Below are 21,316 nucleotides of genomic sequence, written 5' to 3' on the forward strand. Positions count from 1 at the left end.
AGGCCCAGGCCCTGGGTGGCCCGTGCAGGCCTTGTGGGGTGGCAGAGGTGCCGTGCAAAGAGTGCTCCGCCCAGGCCCTGGCCCTCAATGGGAGCCCACCTCAGGCTGGGGCAGCCTCGGGGGATGGCCCCACACATCGGAAGTGACCTCTGACCCTGGCCGCCTGGAATCTCGCCCTCTTCAGCTGGGCAGAGGGTAGCTGCGTTCACACTGGCGCAGCCCAGGGGCTGCAAGTGGGGAACGAGAAGCTGTCCCGGGCTGTCACAGAGCCCTGCGCGCCCGCCCTGCCCAGATGAAGACCTGCGTCGCTGTCTTTGTGGAAGGGATTTATTGTTCTGGAGCTGCAGTTGCTCACAGTTATGACAGGGGTACACTGCAGGGGCTTGCCCATTTCCATGGCGCCTGCTGGAGTCCGCGTGTGTCCGAAGAAGCACAAAAGGGGAAGGCGAGCAAGAGGCAGTTTGCTTCATGTCCTCGATCTCCGTGGAGAGCCCCTTCCCGCCTGTACCGCCTGGCGTTTGCTGTCTTAGGTGTTTGCTTTTGTTCTTATGTATAGAAATCCCAGCCTGTGGCAGAGGTCTAATGTTAACAGAAGCGTTAAAATCTATACACGAGGTGGGTGGGAGGCAGGGACAGGCACCAAAGCAGACAGACTCCACGGCAGAGGCATGCATCAGATCCGCCGCCCCCCCATGGCCGCTGCACCCGGGCTGTGCCCACCTGGGAGGGCCGGGCACATGGGCGGAAGGGAACAAGAAGCTGGAGCTGGGGTGAAGCACGGCGGCGGGCACTGGGCAGGGTGGGCCTGCAGCCCTCTCAGGGCTGCGCCCTGAGCCTCGCTCTGCACAGAACGCCCTGCGGAGGAGCGCCACCGACTCTTTTTTTCAACTTTTTTTCATTTTAATAAGAAAAGCCCCACAGTGCCCCTGCCATCCTGTGTGTGGGGAGGGCCAGCTGAGGGCCTTCCTCTTACCCCTTCACCTTTGGACACAAAACCAAGATTACCCCAGCCTGGGTCTTGACAGAGGGGCGCTGGCGCTGCCGCCCGCTACGAGACACTGCTCCTCTGCCCTGAGCCCCCCCAGAGGCGGAGCTGCTTCTCCACAGAGAGAGACCGAACCCATGACAGAGCGAACCGCACCGTCTTTAGATGTGTGTGTAGAAAGAATCGGGAGCAAGGGACTAAAACACAAAACCTGGCCCTGCCCCAGCGGCGCCCCCAACCCCACACCCATTTCCAAAAACCACCAAGAAAAAAAAGTTTATAAAAATATCTTGCAGGAATTCTTTAAAGTTTACAGTAGCTTGCCAGCCCCCCCGCGCCCCACCAGCTGTCCTCAGAGGGCACCCTGGCCCCAGACCCCCTGCCTGAGATGCACAGACCGCAGGGGATGTGGCCGCCACCCTTCCCTGAACAGAGGTGCAGAGAATCCATAAATTAAAACAGCAAATAAATAACACTGATCCCAGCCCAGTGGCCTGGCCTGCTGGGAAGGCTCTGGTGCCCCAGGGTCTCTCTGTTTCCACCTCAGCCAGAGAGGAGCGCCAGAGCCCACAGCCGCCCCAGATGAGGCAAGGGAGGCGCGGGTGAGACGAGAGGACGGGAGGCAGCCTGAGGAGGCCAAGACTACACGGAGGCGGCGCGGCCAGGGAGGCGGCGCGGCCAGGGAGGCGGGGCACGGGCCTGCGAGGAGGCCTCCAGGTGCGGCGTGGAGGCGGTGGACGGGGTGGACAGGGTCTGTTCCTGTGGCTACTTTGCCCACCGGGGGTCCCGGCCCCAGGCGGCCAGGCAGGCTGTTCTTGCCGAGGGGTCAGGTGACCGGGAGTCCGGGTCGGCCGGGCTGGAGGAGGCTCCCCCAAGCCTGGCCCTCCTCCCATGGGCCGTGCGGAGCTGAGGCGAGGAGCTGCCGCGGGGTGGATGGGGCGCTGGGCTGGGCCTCACTGCCCGGCAGCAACAGCAGGAGCGGAGGGAGGGCGGGTCCGCAGCAGCTGCCTTCGGTCACAGAGGATGGCCTCGTGGAGGTGACATGTTAACTTTTCGGGATAATTCCTGGTATCAGAGTGGAAACAAGCGATGCTGTCAGAGACAGGCAGAGACAGAGACAGGAGAGAGAAAAGAGAGCGGGCGCGGGTGGCGCAGCCTGCAGGCCGGCCCCGGCGCCCCTTTCCTTTCCTCCCAGGCTCTGAGAACAGTCTGCACGGACGGGCGGCGCGGCCGCGGGTCCACTCGGGGCAGGGCGGGCGGCGGGCAGCAAGGCAGCCGCTGTCATTGCTGTGCTGGGGGGGGGCTAGTGTGTCTAAGGCTGCTCGCGGCGGGCGGCGGGCGGGCCCATCTTGGCCGTGTCCTTGCCCGTTGGGTACTCGGCGTCCCCTCCGGGGCCAGGGCCAGCGGCCGCGGAGTCACCGAGTGGGCCGTGGGCACTCCGCTTGGCGGGCGTGCTGGGGGCCTGGGCCGCCTGCCCGTTCTTCTCGTCTGAAAAAAGTTGTTTAATTACGTCAAAGAAGTTACTCAATGGGCTGCCTGGGTACACAGAACAGAGACAAAAAAAAAAAAAAGAAAGAAAAAAGGGGAGAGAAAGAGGAAGGGAGGGAAGGAGAGAGAAAGAGAACAAACAAACAAATGAACAAAGGGGCCTCGACGAGGGAAAGAACCCAGAGATGAGGCTGAGATGGGGCGGAGCGGGGACCAGCGGGCGGCAAGCAGGGTGGGCAGGCAGTGGCCGGCAGGGGCCCTGTACACTGGGGGCTGTGCGGTTGGGGAGCTGTGCGCCGTGGGGCCAGGAGCTTAGGACCCCAGCGCCTCCGAGCTGTTGCACGGGACCCAGCGCTCCTTTGGCGAAGTAAGGCTCGGGGCAGGTGGTGAGACCTCTCCCTCCCCACCAAGGCCTGGCCCGGAAGGCCCTGCCCCACCCCCCCTTCCCTCCCCACCTCGCAGCCGTGAGGGCCGACCCACCCCAACTCCGGAGATGATAGCGTAAAGAAAAGGGCCTGCTGGGAGCTCTGAAGCCTCGCAGGACCCTGGGGGCAGCTGCTGGACCCACTGCATGAGGCCCAGTGGATGATAGGGAGAGGGTGTGCCCACCACACCTCTCCAGAGAGGCCTGAAGCCCGACCCCCTGGCCAGCTTGGACACAGTTTAGCAGCAGACAGACAGATGGACAGATGGGTGGACAGGCATGGAGGAGTGGGTGTGGGAGGCAGGCTGGGGGGCTCGGGACAGGCAGCTAGAGTCATGTCCTGGGTCCCTGGGATGGGGCAGTCCTGAGAGGAGCGGAAATGGGGAGCCCACCCTTCTTGGGGCCCTGTGCTCACTGCCCAGGTGTGTCGATGGAGACCCCTCAATCCCACTTCCTAAGCCTAACCCCCACCTGAGCCCTGAGCTGTGGGCCCCTCCGCTCCCTGCCAGGCACAGCCTCCAGTGGACAGAGGGATGGGCACCGGCCCCTGCCCTAGGCCACAGCCTGCACCAGCGGGACTAGTGGGACCAGTGGGACCCTCACTGGCTTCAGGCCTTGGGAGCCCCTTCCTGGGCCTGCCCTGATCCTAGGGCCTGCCAGAGGTGAGTCTGGCCAGGAACCCTACCTGGGCTTGCTGTGGTAGGGGAGCGACCTGGGCTGCTTGTGGTAGAGGATGGGGCCGGGGACATCTGGGCTGCCAGGTGCCTACATCTACACAGGGAGGCCGGGACAGCCCGGGCGGCGGGTGGCAGCCACAGCAGGCTGAGGGTGAGCAGTGGAGTGGCAGGCAGAAGTGCCAGGTGAGCGTGGGGGATTCTTACCACATTTGGAAAGCCGCCCCGTCATCATTTCCATACAGTTAGTGGTGTCTGGAGCACAGAATGGAGAGAGGAGGGAGGGAGTGAGTGAAAGGCTGCCCTGGGCCTTCTGGCTGGACGCCCACAGCCTCCATGGGGAAGGGGCGGAACCAGGAGTGGGTGGGGCCCCAGAGGCATGGGTGGGGAAGATTGGGCGGGGCCAGAGCCAGAGGCGGCAGGGCCTATAAGGGGCAGTGCAGGGGCAGGGCCTGGAGTGAGGCAGGGCTGCGGAGGCAGGGAACAAGGTGGAGCCACCTGGGCAGCAGCCGGACCTCCTGGGCAGCAGCCTGAGCCTGAGCCTGAGCCTGAGCCTGAGCCTGGATATGGCCGGCGCCCTGGGTGGGCCTGGCCCCTCCCCTGGGCCGACAACCCTGCCCTGGCCGTGGCCTGCGTCAGTCACTATGCATCCTCACTGTGCCACTCGACAGCTCCAGGGCCCTGTGGCTTCCAGCTGCCCCTCAACTCAAGGCAGGCACCCTCTTCCTTGGCCCTCTCCCCTTCTGCTGGGCCTGGGGATGTTGGTGCTGCCAGGCCAGGACTGGGGTGGGAGCAAGGCCCTGGGAGGGGCTACTCCCTCGAGGCCCTCACTGGTGCCTGCACAGGGTGGACACATGCCCTGGTCTGCCTGTGCCTGCTCACTGGGGGCTCTCAGCCTCCCCTCCCTCGGCCGGGCTGGGGTCTCTGGGAGAGTGGGCAGTGCCTGAGGAGGCCCCCTGCTGGCTAGCCACCTTCCACACGTCCTTGGAGCTGGGCTTACTAGACAAAAGCGTCCAGTGTGGGAGGGGGGCAGGGCTGGGCGTAGCGAGATCACAGGGACAGGCTGGGCTCCCCAAGTCCAAAGGGAGACAGATGGGGCCCAGAATAGGCCCCAAGAGCCTCTGCAATGGGCTCCACTGAGGTCAGAGTCCAGGGCAGGAATGGAGAGGGGCTTGGAGTTGGCTCCGGGAGAGTGGTGCGTGCTGACAGCCGGGACCACACTTTGCAGGGCCAGGCTGGGGGAGTTCTGCCCACAGCCCACACAGGGGCAGACTGAGGCACCCAGGTGGCTGCTCAGGTGCGGGGACACCCTGGGCAGCACCCCGGGGCCCATTTCTGCTTGCCCTACCGGGCAATCCCTGTCCATCCCTGGCCTTGGTGGCTGCCCTGTCGTTCTCTGGCCTCGGTTTCCCTTCCTAAGATGAAGGCTTTCAAGGCTGAGAGAGCCAGAAGCTGCTGCCGGCCGACGGCATGGCCTCCGCTGTAGGGCAGCACCACGTGTACCTGCGGGGCGGAGCACCTGGAACCCTGCTCCTCCTTGCCCGCTGTGCTAGCCTAGCTCCCAAAATCAGGAGAAGGGGGCCACTTCTCCACCCACTGGGGCATTGGTTAGGGCCAGGACTGTTGGGGACCTCAGCCCCCAGCCCGCAGCAGGGTGAAGCACACTCTGGGGGGGCTCCCACAGGTGATGGAATGATGATGGAATGAGGATGTCACGGGGAGGGGCGGGGGGGCCCTCTTTGGCCTCCAGGACCCCACACGGAAACACAGGAGGTGACCCTAGCATGCCACAGAGCTGCAGAGATGCAGGCTGGGAGAGGGGTCCCCCAGGGTCCAGCCAGGTGCTCCTCCCACATGACGCCCAGCGCCCCCACGCCGCACCGCCGTTCAGAGGCACGCCCACACCCTTGCTGACAGACCAGGCCCATGCATGTGCCCAGTGCTCCGCCCTGCTCCCACTGCACGTGGGCTCAGGGGAGTGGGGGGAGCCCTCCGTGCCAGATGCCGAGTGGCACGGACCCTCGGGCTCCTAGACCCTGGTGGTTCCTGGCTGGGGCAACCTCCCCTGCACGAGCCCATGAGGCTGTGATGAAGTCCCCGCTCTGGCTGGGCTCAAGCCCCTCTGCCCTGCTGGAGGCATGGCCCTGGGCTGTCAGGAAGTATGGAGAGATGAGAAGTCACAGCCCGTCAGGCAGCCCGTGGCCCTCCTAGGGTGCCATGGCGGGGAGCCCCGAAGGCAGGGCCTTGTCACTGCTCTCCCAGGGCCTGTGCGGGCTGCCCTGTGTCTGGCTCCCTAGCAGATGGGCCGCCCAGGGCATGCTTGGCCTGTCCAGGGCCGAGACCTGTGGGTGGGCACGGAGGGCCCTGCTCAGGGCCAGCCTGGCTCCGCCGAGGACCTGCCCGCAGCCCCTCCCCGCCCCAGCACAGGCTGGGCGCCTTACCTGCCAGCGTCAGAGGCTACTCTCGTAGCTGGTGGCCACCTTCTGGCCCTTAAGCCCAGCACCCCAGCTTAGTCCTGGCGCTGGTGGGGGGGGTTCTACGGTGGACAAGAGGCGCCTTTCAGTGTGGTGCGGCTGCGCCCTATGTCCCTGGCGTGCAGAGGCGAGGCGGGTGGTCCCGCCGGGCCAGGGAGGGGCCCTGCTCCCTGAGGGGTGCAGCCACAGCTCGGGGCAGGGAGGTGGGAGCGTCCATCAAGATGGGCCAGGAGGCTGCGCCTGGGTCCTCACGCCTCCCGTCCGCGCAGCACCAGCTGGCCACGCCCCACTCGCAGGCCGCAGGTTGGCCGGAGCTGAGCCTGCCTCACCTGACAAGTGCTGGGCCGCAGGCGGGTCGTGTGTGCTCAGCAGCTGGGCCTGGATGGTCTCCACCACCCTCTTGAAGCGGCGGCTGGGGCCTAGGGGAGACAGGGGGTTATGCCCTGGACGGGCCTGGGCCCGGAGCCACCCCGGGGGCACCAGCTCACCTGAGAGCAGAGTGAAGGTGACGGAGTAGATGCCGTTCTCCTTCTGCGCCTCCCCACCCTCCGTGTAGGTGATATCCACCTGGAACTTGACTGGCTTCTGGAACACGGCTGGTCCCCCCGTGGCCTTGTACTCGGCCCGGAAGCTCGTTTGGGAGATGACGCTGTGGCTGAGGCTGGGAATCTGTGGAGAGGGAGCAGCGTGAGCGTGGCTGGCCTGGCTGGTCCCACCCTGGCCCTCTGGGGAGGCAGCCCTGGGGCGAGCCAGCCCCACCGTGTGCACATTGTGAGCACCCAGGCACCTCTGCTTCTGTGGGAGGGCACAGTGCGGTTGGAGACAGTTGGAGCAGTGGGAGGGGCGTTTCCAGCCCCCACCCTCCAAAGCTTTGGTCTACTCAGCGGGGACAGCTAAGCCCCTGCTGGGCTTTTCTCACGCAGCCACAGCACAGGACGACCAGGACCTTACAGAGGAGCCTTAAGGGCAAAGATGGAGGTGGGAGGTGACCCCTGCAGCCTGAGGTGGGGGTCCAGGGTGGAGCTGAGTGGGAGGTGGGGGGTCTGGGAGCTGCCACTGAGAGGGAGGTGCAAGGGCGGGGCTGGAGCCGTGCCCTCCTGCTGGGGCTTCCTGGGCTCCCACTGCTTGCAGGACCTATGGTGCTGGGCACTGACTCGGTGGGCTCCACAGTACTGAGGGGGCAGCTGCAGGAAGCAGAACTCAGGGCCACCCAGCGCACAGGGCCCAGGCTGGCACACAGCCACCTCACTGGGGCCGGCATGGGGAGGGCCTGAGGCCACTGCTGAGTCTGAGGTTGGCTGTGGCAACCAGGGGCAGCATGAAGGGATGTGGTGAGGAAGGAGGCCGAGGAAGTGAGCAGCCTGTGGGGACGGGGACGCTGAGTGCCCCTGAGGCCAGGGTCCAAGTGCAGCCTGAGGCCTGCCCAGCCCTGCCCAGCGCTGGGCTCTCCTGGCCCCGGAGCTTTCTGCAGGTGCTCCAAGCTGTCCCCACGGCGCTAAGGGAACCTCAGCTGCAGCCAGGGCAGCAGTGGCCTGAGGGCCTGGGGGGCAGAGTGTCCGGTGGGGTGGAGGCCAGCCCCTAGCTAGAGAGGCCGCCGCAGTGAGCCACGGCCTGATCTTGCCAAGATCCTGGGGCTAGGGAGGGCGCCTGGGTGGTGGTGAGCACGGGGCAGGACAGCAGCCCTGGGGAGGCAGGCTGGGGGTGGTGGGGGAGGCGGGTGGGGAGCAGCCCCTGCAATGCCTGGGCGCTGGGTGCAGCACAGGGTGGGGCAGGGCCGGCAAGGAAGGGGCGTCCTGATGGGACTGGGTGCTGGAGTCCTGGCAATAAAATTTCTCCATTTGAGGCTTTTAGGGGCTTTCTGCTCCTCCTAACCCAAAAATGCCCAGCAAAGACAAATGAAGCCCACCCAAGACCCTGAGCACGACCACTCTGTGGAGAGCCACCCGGCCTCTGAGGGCAAGGTGAGACCAGGGAAACTGGGACACCTGAGGGCTGGGGGTGTCCACTGAGGGCCAGCAGAGCCCCATGGGTCCCTGGGGCCACGGCCTCACGAGGGCTTCTCCCTGTGTCTCATGGAAATGTCCCCCTCTGAGACCCACCCAGCCGGAGCCTTCCTTCTGCCCCATGTGCCAGCTGCCAGGCCTGCCCAGCACACACCTAGGGCTGCTGGGGACCAGTGCGCAAGGTCCTGACTCCCTCTGCAGGCCAAGCGCCCCAGATGGGCAGTGACCCCTCCCTCATGAGGGCGGGCAGGAGAGAGCGCCTGTCCAGTGAAGGCGGCCAGGCAGGCCCACGGGTGAGCGGACGTCCATGCTGTGTGCGTGGACATGTCCTGTCTAAGTGAGGAGCCTGTATTCTCGGGGCTGGGCGGTGTGGGGTTGGGAGGGCTGCCCGCCTCCCCCGGCGCCCTGTGGCCTCACCGACAGGAAGGCGTGCACGATGTCAGCCTTGATGGAGCTCAGAGGTTTGTCTTTGATAACCACGAAGATCTGCTCCTCCTTCTCTAGGCTGATGAAGTTCCCAAACCAGGACTTCTTGGCCAGCCTGGGCAGTGGGAGACAGGCTGTGAGGATTGAGGCGTGGTAGTGTCCACACCCCTGCCTCCCTCGAATCGGGGGTTGGAACAGCAGAATCCTCAATTCCTGCGTGATAGAAACGGCCGTCTCCACAGTGCTAGCAGAACCCATAGCCCTGACCCCAACACCCTAACCCTAGCCCATATGCCCTGACCATCACTGTGGCTCCAACCCTAACCCTAACCATAACCTTTATCCAAGCCCTAATGCCCTCACCTGGCCCATGGCCCAACCAGGTTCCATAGCCCTAACTGGCCCCTCTTGGCTCCCTAGAGTTGTTCCCGGGCAGCACTCGCAGGAGACCCCATTGGGAAGGAAAGGAGAGGGAGTCGGGTGACCCCTGCTCCCGGCCTTGCTCCTCCGTTTCTGGCTAAGCCCTAGTCAGGTGCCCAGTGGCATCCTGGCAGAGGTGCCTAGCCTGGAGCTGGCAGAGCCAGGGAGCTGTACACAGGCAGTGGCAGGACAGGTATGGTACAGACACTGGGAGCTGCATGCCCTCCTACCCGACAGGGCAGCCTCAGCAGACACCAGGGGCTGCGAGTCCTCCCACCAAACAGGGCAGCCTCAGCACCCCTGGGGCCGCCCTCCTGTGTTTCCGGACGTGTGGCCATGTGGCTTCCCTGTGGCTCCAGCCTGGTAGGGCTGGTCCCTACCCTGTAGAGTAGAGATCGCTTCCAGACCTCTGAGGCTGGCTGGGGCAGGGCGGTTCAGGGCTTGCAACAGCCACGCAGACCCTGGCTCCCAGATGCCACCACAGTGGGTGGTCCCCATCCCAGGCTGGGGCAGTGCTGCCAACCTCATGACTGGCAGGCCTGACTGACATCACTTCCTCTGCTGGATGCAGGGCCCAGTGACAACAGCTGGCACCACCTACCTGCCCAGCCCGCCTAGGCACCCCACACCCCTTCCTACCCCTGGCCTGCCTGCGACCTGCCACCTGCTCCGAAGTCTGGGGATGTCCCTCCACAGGTGAGCCCTCCACAGGGGAGCCCCCCCTCACCAAGGCCGCTGTGAGAGGTGGCTATAGCTGGGCTCCTGAAGTCACCTGTGCCCCCCACCCCCAGGAGCAGGCGGGGCCTGCAACTCGCTTCCAACAGGAGAGGGGGAGGCGCTTCTGAGGCCACAGGAGGCTACTCCTGTCTTGCTGGCAGGCTCACCCCAACTTGCAGAGGCCCTCTGCTCTCCAGCTCAAGAGCACCCGAACCCCACCCACCAGCGCAGGGGCTGGGAAGCCCAACTGTGAGAGGACCACGGCCAGAGGCGCCTCTAGCACAGCCCCTGAGACTCTCAGGCAGAGCATGCCTGGGTGGCTGTTCACAGTGGTGGCGCACGCTGCCGGCTTCCCATGCCGCTGCTGCCTGGAGGCGGAACCAGGTGCACTGCGAGGCAGAGGCAGGGACCTGGAGGAGGGGCCGGCGGGGCTGGGGCTGTGGTGCCCTCTCCCGACTGATTCTGAGGCCCCTCCCAGCGGCCTCACAACTCCCCTTTCCCTTGCCCATTCCTGGAGCTGCCTCCTCGGCCACCGTGTGGCCTGGGAGTCCTGCCAGACAAGCACGGGGACCGGGTCCAACCATCGTTCAGCCCCTTGACGCCTCCTCAGTGTCCTGCTGGTCTCGGCGGCTGTCTGTTCTGGGTTCAAAGCTCCGAGGGCCACCTCTGGCCCTGACCTTACCCCAGCCCCATGCCAGGGCCTGGAGCCAGGAAGTGCACGGGGCAGCCGGGCAGTTCTGGAAACACAGGTGAGTTTCTGCATGGTCGATGTTCTGCCCGACGAAGAGACAGGAAAGATGGTACAAACGTGACTCTCTGCTTTGAGGCCCAGGGGTGCAGCATTTGGCAAAAATAGTCCCATGTGTGAAAGATGCTGGAGGGCCCAGGGAGGCCAGGCCGACGAGGGGTGAGGGGCCTGCGCTGTGACTCCAGCACCCACGTGGCGGACAGTGCACAGCCTGGCCGGACGCTAGTCTGGGTGTTGCTGTGAAGCTATTTTTAGATGAGATGAACTTAAATCAGTCGCCTGTTGAGTCTGGCAGGAGACCCTTCCTCACAGGGTGGGTGCATCCACCAGGTTCGGTCTTCCTGGGGAAAAAACGCCCCTCGAGGCTGCAACCTGGAAACTGCCTGGGCTTCCAGCCAGGGCTTCAGACTCAAGGACATCAGCCCTGAGTGTCCAGCCTGCAGCCCTGCGTGTCCCAGACAACCGCATGCGCCCCTTCCTGAAGCCAGCTGCCTCCCTTGGTGCTATTCCTCTGGGGCACCTGGTTGACATGGGGCTGGCAGCAGCTGGGGCTGGCAGTTATCTCAGGTCCCCGGCAAGTGAGTCGTCACCAAAGAGGGACTGTGGGAGGCATCCGTGCTGGACCCTCGTCCAAGGCGTCTGTGCAGGACCCTTGAGAAGGGCTGTCCCAGGCATCTGTGCCAGGCCCTTGGGCGGGGCCGTGGGAGGCGTCCGTGCTGGGCCCTCAGGAAGGGTCAGGGCCTCCAGGCCATCTCAAGATAGGGGAGGGGAGAAGCGCAGGCAGCGGCAGTGGCATCAAAGCCACCTTCGCGGCCCTGATGTTTTCCACCTTCTCTGAGGAAGATAATTATGAGTCTGTTCATGAAAGCTTTTGGTAGCAGCAGAAACGGCAATGTCAGGGCCTAGGCGGAGGGTTCCCAAGTCTGCTGAGCCCTGTGCATCTGGGCTTGAGACGATGCCTACACACCTCCCACCTGGGCACCAGCTGGAAGGGCCACCTGACTGGCGCAGAAAGGCCACTGGGGTGGGATCCCGGCACAGACTGCAGATGCTGCTCCTGGGGCTTAGCATTGAGCAGTTTCCACAGGGGCCCCTGGTTTAAAGCCAGCAGCAGGATGAAGGTTCTTCTCTTACTCAGTCCACAGCTGGCCACACCTCCATTTCCCGGGGTCTCCTGTGAAGTGACTCAGGCCTGGCCGCTGCTCTCTGCAGCTGCCTGGCCTGGGGTCACACTCCAGGCTCATATGTGTACACCAGCAGTCGCCTGGTCTCCGAGACACTGCCCAGTGACTAAGGCCATCGTGAAGGGGAGGGAGAGGGCCTGGGCGCTGGGAAGGCGTCTCTCTGGGGACATCTTTGCCTAGACACCGGTCACAGCAGCCCCCAGAGCATCTCGGTACTCGGGCGCTGTAGTCTCTGCAGTGGCACCTCTTACGGCTCAGAAAGGCGGCAGGGCCAGGCCTCAGCTTGGCTGCTGTGCTCCGCCCCTGCACACATGTTCCCACCAGGCCTGCTGCCCCTCTGTTCTTAACACGGGCTGTTTTCTCCTTGAGACCTGACTGACCCCGAGTCTCTGCCCTTGGCGAGCTCAGGCCCTGGGGAGACTCTGCCCAGTGTACCCCCTGCTCGCCTCCAGCCAACCCCAGGCTCTCCCGAGGTCTGAAGCTTCTCAACAGGGCTGGGGGCTCCTCCCCTGGCCGGCCTTCCCCTCACAGCCGGGCATTCGAACTTCAGAGACTCCGTGGCCGAGACAGGCCTGCCTGCAGTGGGAGGTGGGGCCACGTGGAGAAGGAGCCCCCGTTGGCCATAGGGGAAGGGTTCCATGCCCCTCCCCAAGCCAGCCTGGTGTCAGGTACCAGGAGGCCTCCAGCAGGGGCCACTTACTCTGGGGACGACTCTGGGGTCAGGTTGGACATCTCCTCTGGCGTCGGAACTGTGCACACAGGATGAACAGGAGGGAAGGCGTGGTGACCGCTCCATCCTTCCCCTGCCCCGGCCACCTTGCGCTGAGGTCAGGGTCATCAGGAGTCCACCCACACACACTAGGACAGCCCCCCAGGGGCACTGGTCACCCCAGCTCCCGGCCACCTTAGAGGACCCACTGGCTGTGGCGCCCCCGGGCTAAGGGGAGCTGTCCCCGCCTCTGGTGCTGAAGTCGGCTGTGCCTTCTCCAGCAGCACTGGCTGGCCCTCAGTGCCCCACACATGGGGCCTCCTGACTGGCAGTGCCCCCTCGGTGGCCAGCTCTTTTTGCTGTGTGCCTGGCCCCAGGACACGGAGTGGGTAGACTCGGGAACACAGAATGTCTGGAGGGGATACCAGCCTGTGCGACAGGTAGGACACAGGCTGCTGCTGGGCGCTTTCGGGACAGTGAGCCGTGGGCAGGCCCAGGCCACCCCTGCAGCTGCAGGCCCTGTGGACTGGTCTGGCACTGCCAGGCGGGGCCCTCCCCAAGGCAGCCTCTGCTCTCTCCACTCTGGCACCTCTGGGCAGACACTCACCTTGCAGTTTCCGGCGGTGGAAGCGGGGTGAGCCCAGAAAGCTGTTCTTGATGGAGTTGAGCCGCGCCCTCCAGGGCACCCCTCCGACGCTGGGGCTGGACGGGGGTGTGGGGTTGGGCGTGCCGGCCGGGCTCTCCTTTGGCGTGTGGACAGGCGTCCCCTTGGGGGTGGGGAGGGGACTGCCCCTTGGTGAGGGGTGAGGGGTCACCTGTATGGTGGGGACAGATTTGGTGTTTGGTTCAATCCTGGCGGGTGGGGGCCGGGGGGGCACCCGCAGGGCAGGCGGGCCCAGGGGTGGTGCCAGCTGGGGACAAAGGCTGGTGGCGGGAGGCCGGGCTGGGGTGCTGGCCGGGAAGGGGTTGGACTTGGTGCCCTGCAGAGGCTTGTCGGTCAGCTTGGCCTTGCACGGCAAGGTCTGGGTCTTGGGGTCGGGCCGCGGGGCGGCCTGTGGAGGGAGGACGTGTCCAGGCCTCGAGGCGCTCCCACAAGCTTCGGGCTCCGTGGAGGTGGCCAGGGGGTGGGCCACGAAGGGCAGCTCGGGGGGCGGTGGGGGCAGGACAAGCTTCCTAATAGGCTACAGGGAGGCGCAGGGAGCGAGCGGGGTGGGGGCAGCCGAGCGGCACATGCACCCCAGTCCCCCGCATGCACACGGCACAGGAGGACCAGAAAGAAGCAGGCGGGAGCGGGAGGGTGGGGAGGCAGGCAGGCAGGGATGGGCAGGAGGGTTCGCCACAAAAGAAAACAAGTGACACACAAGAAAACAAACAAAACAAAACAAAAGAGCGTGCAGTTAGCAGAGCAGCCTGCACACAGAGCAGCAGCCGCCACAGGAGCTCGGGCGCGGGGGGCGCCTGGGGCTGCTTCCCAGGGTCCGCGGAGGCTGCCCCCACCCTGGCACACGCTGACTGGGAGGATTGGGGTCTCTGTGCATCCGAGCTGGGTGGGGGTGGGGGGTCACTCACCCGGGGGCTGCTGAGTGGGCTGGTGGAAAGGCCTGAAGAGGCACCGCTGATGGACCGAGACCTGGAGGTCACAAGGTACAGGGCCACGGCTCAGCCAGGGGGCAGCGGAGCAGCAGGCGCTGGGCTCTGCTCCCCCCAGGTAAACCCTCCAGGAGGCCTGGAGCCTGGGCCAAGAGCCTCGAGGCCCTGGGTCCTGCTGCACACCCTGTCAATTCAGGAGGGCCCAGGGTGCCTGGCTGTGCCCAGAGGGCCCACATGTGGGGGCCACCCCATGCCAGCAGCCCAGGCACAGCACAGGATACGGCATCAGACAGCCGCAGCAAGGGACCATCCAGCGTGGGGGTGGACGGAGGGACGAGGGGACAGACGGGGGCTTCCTGTGAGCTTCCTGTATCCAGCCCCTTCTGCTCCAGGCCTTGTGCTGGCTCCAGCCTCCCATGTGCCAAGCCCCCCCCACAGCTGAGCTCTCACAGGGCCTGCAGCCTGGTCCTCCATGTCCCTAGATGCCCGTGAGGGATGCCTGGGTCAGTGGCCGGCCCTTCCCTTGTCCACAACCAGGAGGGCCTGGGCAGGGCCAGGCTGGGGCAGCCGCTGGCAGGGACGGTGGGGCCTTGTCCCACCACTGCCTTACTTGGCCTGAGACCTGCACACAGCAGGAGGGAGGCCCTGGCCCAGCGTGCCCGGCTGAGACTCCGGTGTGCGGCCGCCACCCCCGTGCAGGGACCAGGACGGCTGTGCGTCGTTCCACCACACTGCACGGACGAGCCGGTGCCCACGCGCCCAGACAGTGGCAGCTGCCATCTTTGGAGGAAGGAAATGCAGGGAGGGGCCGAGGCAGCCGCCGAAGAGAAGAGGACAGAGAAGAGTAAAAGCCCGGCCTGCATTGCCCACCAGGCCTGCCCACTGCCAGCCGGCCACGAGGGGCCTCGCTGGTCCACACCACGGCCCAGGTCCTGGACCGTGGAGAGCGCCACGCTGGCCACACACCTGGCTCCCAGACACCCGGGGGCTGGGCCCCACGGCGACGACCCTCCAACTCCCTCACCAGACACAGCCAAGGGGCAGGGAGGCGGCGGGGACCCCATGCCCAACCCAGCCTGTCTGGGCCAGGATGACACCCAGGGCTGGGACTGGACCCAGAGCTTTCAGGGCTGAGCTGGGAGTGCGGACAGCCCTCATGGGGGCAGCAGCCACCAGTGAGGCCCTGGACCTGCGGTTCCTGTCAAGCCCACCCAGAGCTCGTGACTGGGCACGAGGAAGACAGAAGAGGCGCTGGAAGCCCCGGGGTGGAGGGGCCGAGCCCTGGTCCTGTCCGGCCAGGCAGCCGCTGGGAACGCTGAGCTACAATTGCTGGGGCAGGGGCAGGAGAGACGGCGCCAGCCCTGAGGGCAGCCAGGGCACGCAGGGTGAGGGCACACGGGTGAGAGTCACAGGTAGGCGCAGGGCCAGGGCTCAAAGAGAAGGGGCCTGACCGGCAGCCAGCACAGTGCAGCCTTGGGAGGGTGGCGCCACCCGCCCAGGCTCCCAAGACTGGCCCCGGGTAGAGGCCCCTCTGACGGCGGCACCTCCTGCCCTCCTCAGTTCCTGCAGGTGGGCACAGGACGGCTGCTCGGCTCCAATTCTGGCCGGCCCCAGGGGCAACAGGGCCACCGAGGCCCACTGGACACAGCACAGGGGCTGGCAGGAGGAGCGGCTCCGCCTGCAGCCATGCCGGGCTCTAGCCCCAGGCCCTGTGAGCCACGGCGCTCGGTCCCTCGAAGGCAGGCGTGGGCCACGCCTCAGCAGCCCCACCCCTCCTCCTTGGCCTCTGCCTAGCCCGCGGGCCCTTGCCTGGCTTGCTGGCCAGCTTCACCGCTGCAGGAGCGCTGCAGCCCAGCCCGCCACCAGACCCGCCCATGTGCCTGCCCGGCCTGAGGCAGGACAGCGTGTCTGGGGCTGGGAGGTGCGGGGATGGGTGGTCGGGGTGTATACCTGTCTTCTTTGCTGAATTGGGGATGGGCCTCAGCGATATCCAGGCTTTTACTGAACATTGCTTTACTACAGCAGAACAGAGCGAGAAAACACAGTTACTGACGGCCACACGCGGGCAGAGGTTGGCCCCCAGGGCCCGGGCCACACCAGGTAAGAACTCCATGCGGCTCTGAGGCCGGTGCACAAAGATGGCGAGAGAGGAGGCTGGGCCCGACAGCACACTCCACACCGTGTGACTGCTGGGCAGGGTGGCCTGGTCGTCCCCACCCCAGCCCCCAGGACCCCTGGGTCCCCCAGCACCAAGCAGCTGGGTCTCTGCTGGCTGCACAGGTGGCCCCGCCAGAAGTGGAGTCTGGCTGGGACATGCCAGGACTAGTGGCCTTCCAGAGGCCCCGGAATGGTCCACACCCTGGCCCATCCCACACCTGCCCCAGGCAGCCAGGCCTGGGAGCTGCAGCAGAGGCCAAGAGGGTGGCCTCCCACACCACTGACCGGAGGGGCCAGGCAGTGGGGTGGTGGGGCCTGCCCTGCAGGGTCAGGGGAGCCCAGGGAGGTGGCCACGCAGGCAGGAGGCAGGCACCTGGGCTGCAGGTTGAGGTGCCCCCATGACATGCAGGCCACTGAAGGTCAGGGCAGTAGAATGTAGATAGGAGGGCCCCTTGCTGCCCCCTAGTACTGGGGTCAGGGCTGCAGCTGACTGGGCCCTGGGAAGGAGGTTCTGGGGACTGGGACCCCAGGTTGGAGGCTGGGCCAGCCAGAAACCCCAGGGAGGGCCTAGGACTCCCAGGGGGCCATGGACTGGGAGCCGCCAGAACTGGGACCACCAGTACTCTGGCCAGGGCTGGGGCTGGAACAGGTTTAGCCTGATGGCTGCCAAGCTACCTTGCAGTTCCCCACAGCTTCCGCCAAGTTCCCGAGGAACAGGCCTCGCCTGTCCCACCCCCCAAATCGCCAGTACAAGGAGGGGGCCCTGGGGTGCTGAGGCCCAGACCACAGGGCAGACCAGAGACTGCTGCCTGGGCTCCTGGACCTCCTGGTGTGCTCCTGGGCCCAAGAGCTGTCCCCAAGTGTTGGAAGGCGCCACCTGGTGAGGGACGTTTGAGCTCATCCCTAAGAGGCCACACTGGCTCCAAGGATTTGCTGAGGGCCTCGTGCGGGCAGCCCAGCCCTGCCCCCACCCAGCAGAGGCTCCAGAGGGGCTGGGTGCCCTTCCTCCGGCCATGGGTCTGCTCATCACTGCTGAGTTCTGTGATGTCCCTGGCCACACACACCACACTTGCCACCCGGAGTCGGGCCCAGCATTGCCGGGGCCAGGGGGACAGGCTTGCTGAGCTGATGGCTCTGAGCATGGTGTGACCACATCACAGCTCAGCCCAGCCAAGCTTGGGTCAAGCCAGCCCTGCCCTGCCCTGCCCAGCCCAGCTCAGCCCTGCCCAGCCTGGCTCGGCTCAGCCAAATACAGTTCAGCCCAGCTCAGCCCAGCTCAGCCCAGCCCAGCCCAGCCCAGCCCAGCCCTGCCCAGCTCAGCCCAGCCCAGCCCAGCCCTGCCCAGCCCTGCCCAGCTCAGCCCAGTCAAATCCGTCTCAGCCCATTCTAGTCCAGCCTAGTCCAGCCCTAGCCCAGCTCAGCCCAGACCCTGCCCAGCCCTAATTCCAGTCTTCAGCCCCTGCTCAGCCCAGCCATGTAGTTCAGTTACAGCCCAGCTTGGCTCAACCAAGTCCAGTCTAGCCCAGCCCAAACCAGCCCAGCCCAGCTTAGTCTAGTCTAGACCAGCCCAGCCCAGCTCAGCCCTGTCTAGTCCGGTTTAGTCCAGCCCAGCCCAGCCCAGCCCAGCCCAGCTTAGCCTAGCCCAGTCCAGTCCAGCCCAGCACAGCACAACCCAGCTCAGCTTAGCCCATTCCAGCCCAGCTCAGCCCAGCTCAGCTCAGCTCAGCTCCCAGCCCAGTCCAGCTCAGCTAAGCCCAGTTTAGCCCATGCAGCCCCACCCAATTGCCTCAGCTGAGACCCCAGGCCAATGGGCAGCAATGAGCCAGGCAGCAGTGCCGCGCAGCCAGGGCCCAAGGAGGGAGGCCCAGCAGCCTCGGGGCACACACACCTCTGGCCGTGCTGGGCCATCTCAATGGCCCGCCGCGCAGGCACCGGGGAGCCGCCGTCCGTCACGCTGAGCACCTCCATGGACTTGCGCTCTGGCCGCCGCTTGCCGTGCCGGTTCAGCATCGGGGAGTCCACACGCTTCCGGGGAGGGTCTGAGTACACATGAGGGTCAGGCCAGACAGCCCCTGGACCCCGGTGGGGCAGTGCAGCCTGGGCTGGAGGCCACCCCTGGACCCGTACCTATCTCATTCCGGGGGGGCAGGTCCTCATCCTCCTGGCTCGGGTACCTTTCTTTCCGGTCCAGGAGGAGGAAGTAAATCATCTTCTCCTGGTTCTCCCTACAGCGGGCGAGAGGCACGAGACGCACTGGCACACGGGGCCACTGGCTCCTCCGTGGCGGCGCTCCCACCCCAGGCCCCGTGCCCCACCCAGGAGCAGCCCCAGACGCACTCCTCGGACAGCAGGTCCTGCAGCAGCTTGTTGCGGTCTCGGAAGCAGCCCAGTGAGTGCATGCTGTCCAGCACGTCAGGGTCGATGTCCTCCAGGCTGGGCAGCGAACGGATCTGCACCTTGCGAGGAATGGGCTGCTCTGGTTCCGGCTCATTCTTGCCCCCTCTGTGGACACAGGGCAGGCCGCCCGGTCATCAGCTCTAGCCGGGCCTGGGCGGCTGGGAGGGTGGGAGGCCCGCCCTCACCTGGGGCCCTGCATCCTGCCACTCTCCCTGTGCCCAGCCCGGGGAGGCCTCCTGCGTCCTGCCCGCACCCCGCACCCAGCGCAGGCTACAGAGGGCCAAAGGCCAAGGCGGGGCAGGGCTTGCGCTGGGCCGGCGCCCTCCCCCCGCCTTTCCTAGCAGGGCCTCCAGGCCACAGCAACAGGCAAAGCAGGCGATTAGTGGGTGGAAAAGCTACTTACATATACCATATGTGTTTCTGAATGTGCTCTAGCTACAAGGAAAGAGAAACAGGGAGTTAGTACGGACGAGGGACGGAAAGAGCCCACATTAGGAGGTGAGGGGGAAGGCGGGGGCGCTGGGGCCACGGAGAGAGCAGGAGAGGGTGAGGGCAAGTGAGTGGGGGGAAGGTGAGGGGGAAGATGGGGAGGGGGCTGCGTTCCTAGAGGCTCAAGGCCAGCACCCCTGCCCCTGCCTCTCCCAAGTGGAGAAGAAAACAAACCTCAAGGAGGAGAGAAGTCAGGGGGGAGCCGGGGTTGGGGGGGTGCTCCAGGTAGGGACAGGGGCCTGGGGAGCGGAGGGGCAGGGGGAGGGAGGGAAGCTGGAGCCAGGGCGGCCCCAGGTGCCTGTGCTGCCTGGGCTGGGCCCCTCCGTGGCTCTAGGAAGGAACCAAGGCAGGAGAGCAGGGAGCAGCCAGGAGGGAGCTGAAGCCCGGAGAACCCGGCCCACCTGTGCGGCGGGGCGGGGCTGGGTGCAGGTGCGGGCAGGAGGCTGGGAGGGCCGGCCAGCCACACGGCCCCTTCTCTCCACCCTGACTCAGGGACAGCTCGTGGGGTGTGAGGCGGTGGCCACTTGGGAACAGGGCAAGGCTACCCTGGCAGGGCCAGCCCAGAGGGTGACCTGCTTCTGTCAAGTGGACATGTGCGGTCCCCACACCAGGCAGCCCTGGAGGAGGTCGGGACCAGCAGCTGGAGGCTACCTTTGGCTCTTGCCGGCCCCCACAGCTGCCGGGGGCACTCAGTGGAACTATTCACGCTGCCTGGAGCTTGCCCCAGCAGCATCTGGAGGCAGGATGGCCGTGATGGGGAAGCACCAGTGCTTCTGTGTAACTTACAGCCAGGTCTCACCTACCTGTGCACACAGCCCCCCACACCTGTGCACACCCCACACTGGTACAAGTGCTCATATGCACCTGGACACACCTCCCCACACGTGCACATGCCACACCTACGCCCCCACCCAATCACATGAACCTGGGCATGTGTCCACACCTGGGTACCCCCACACCCTTGAACACACACCTGGGCATGTGCCTACATTTGTGCACCCACACACCTGAACACGAGTCCACACACGCCTGGGCACTCCCACACCTGGGCACGCACACACACTTGAACACTCACCTGGGTGTGCACACACACACCTGTGCACACACGGGCACACGCCCACCCCTGCCCCCGCGCCCCCCGCCACGCTCTGGGGCCGCCCCGCTCCGAGGGCACGCACCGTGAGGCGGCGCGCGGCGTCCACCTCGATCATGCCCCGCAGCAGACTCTGGCAGTCGGGCGGGATAAAGTGTGGCATGTGGAACACGCCCCGCTTCACCTTCTCCAGCAGCTGCCGCAAGTTGTCATCGTCGAAGGGCAGAGCCCCCTGCGGGTGGCCGGGTGGGGGTCAGCGTGGGGGGGCAGGTTGGGGGAGAGGCCAGGGCAGGGTAGAGGGGGGCCAGGGTCTCACCACCAGCAGGGCGAAAAGGATGACGCCACAGCTCCACACGTCCGCCTTCCGGCCGTCGTACTTCTCCCCCTGTGGACAGCAGTGCCCAGGCTGTTGGGGGGTGCAGGGCAAGGCGGGGGCCTTGGTGGGCCTGGGCTCAGAGGGAGTCGGCCCGGGGACAGGCAGCCTAGCAGCACCTGGGGGTGCGGCAGGCTGGGGTCCCACCAGGGTCAGGTCCCCGCCACCCTGGGACCCACAGAGCTGCAAGCGGCGGCGCGGACTCACCCGGATCACCTCGGGGCAGGCGTAGTGGGGGGACCTGCGGGCAAGGGCAGAGGTCAGCGGTGGGGCTCCGGGCGCTGCCAGGCCCTCCCCCCAGGGTAACGGTGCACTGCAGGGCCCTCAAGGAGGCTTCCAGGGCTGTGGTGCCAGACGCCCCCACGTTCCCTGAATCCCCAGGCGGGCTTTTGGGAGGAGACCAAGGTGGGGTGCTGGGTCTCTGCTGCGCCCAAAGCTGTCTGCCCACTCGGCTGGGCAGGGGCCAGGGGGTCCCCAGGAGAGGGGCATGTAAGTGGGTCCCAGCCTCACTCCCAGGCAGGCCAGGGCCAGGACTGTACCCCTACCCTTACTGTGCCGGGAGGCCTGTCTCCCCACCACCACCAGGCTGTGGGGTACTGGGAGGCTCAGGCACATTGTGGGGGGCCTGTCTGTGGGGTGCCGGGAGGCTCAGGCAGACTGGGGGCCTCTCAGCCCACTGGCTCCTCTTCCCCAAGCCCAGCCCGTCCCCCAGCCTCTCCCCTGGGCAGAGGGCCACATACCCACAGCTGGTCTCCAATAGGCTGTCGCCAACCTGCAGGGACGCCATGCCGAAGTCTGCGATCCGGATGTTGTTCTTCTCGTCCAGCAGGAGGTTTTCAGGTTTCAGATCCCTGTGGCTGGGGAGGAGGGCGGCGAGGCTGAACAGGGCCAGTCTCTGCCTTGAGCGCCTCCCCGCCCTGGAGACCCCCTGCCCAAAGCCCACTGCCTCTCCAAACGCCAATCAC

At 65.9% G+C, this 21,316-nt stretch overlaps 1 protein-coding gene across 11 annotated transcripts in view; it reads right to left on the reverse strand.

The window, feature by feature from the left end:
• Positions 1-318: 318 nt before the first annotated feature.
• BRSK2 (BR serine/threonine kinase 2) overlaps positions 319-21,316 on the reverse strand; it is a 66,943-nt gene continuing 45,945 nt past the window's right edge. For 2 of the 11 annotated variants that reach the window (XM_030811512.1, XM_030811517.1), the window contains 17 exons: positions 21,092-21,208; positions 20,559-20,592; positions 20,295-20,363; positions 20,064-20,210; positions 18,800-18,831; positions 18,337-18,501; positions 18,127-18,224; positions 17,888-18,038; positions 15,793-15,858; positions 13,822-13,882; positions 12,860-13,067; positions 12,244-12,292; positions 8,466-8,589; positions 6,534-6,714; positions 6,375-6,464; positions 3,779-3,826; positions 1,257-2,521 (listed from right to left, as the gene is read on the reverse strand). In XM_030811512.1, the coding sequence (XP_030667372.1) occupies positions 2,298-2,521; positions 3,779-3,826; positions 6,375-6,464; positions 6,534-6,714; positions 8,466-8,589; positions 12,244-12,292; positions 12,860-13,067; positions 13,822-13,882; positions 15,793-15,858; positions 17,888-18,038; positions 18,127-18,224; positions 18,337-18,501; positions 18,800-18,831; positions 20,064-20,210; positions 20,295-20,363; positions 20,559-20,592; positions 21,092-21,208 (1,864 nt within the window). In that variant the 3' untranslated portion in view covers positions 1,257-2,297. Of the gene's footprint in view, positions 2,522-3,778; positions 3,827-6,012; positions 6,108-6,374; positions 6,465-6,533; positions 6,715-8,465; positions 8,590-12,243; positions 12,293-12,859; positions 13,068-13,821; positions 13,883-15,792; positions 15,859-17,887; positions 18,039-18,126; positions 18,225-18,336; positions 18,502-18,799; positions 18,832-20,063; positions 20,211-20,294; positions 20,364-20,558; positions 20,593-21,091; positions 21,209-21,316 lie in introns of all 11 variants that reach the window. The other 9 variants (XR_004029729.1, XR_004029730.1, XR_004029731.1 and 6 more) reach the window with 9 other exon arrangements.

The sequence above is a fragment of the Nomascus leucogenys genome, chromosome 4, assembly GCF_006542625.1.
Source record: "Nomascus leucogenys isolate Asia chromosome 4, Asia_NLE_v1, whole genome shotgun sequence".
In the NCBI taxonomy this organism is placed as follows: Eukaryota; Metazoa; Chordata; class Mammalia; order Primates; family Hylobatidae; genus Nomascus; species Nomascus leucogenys.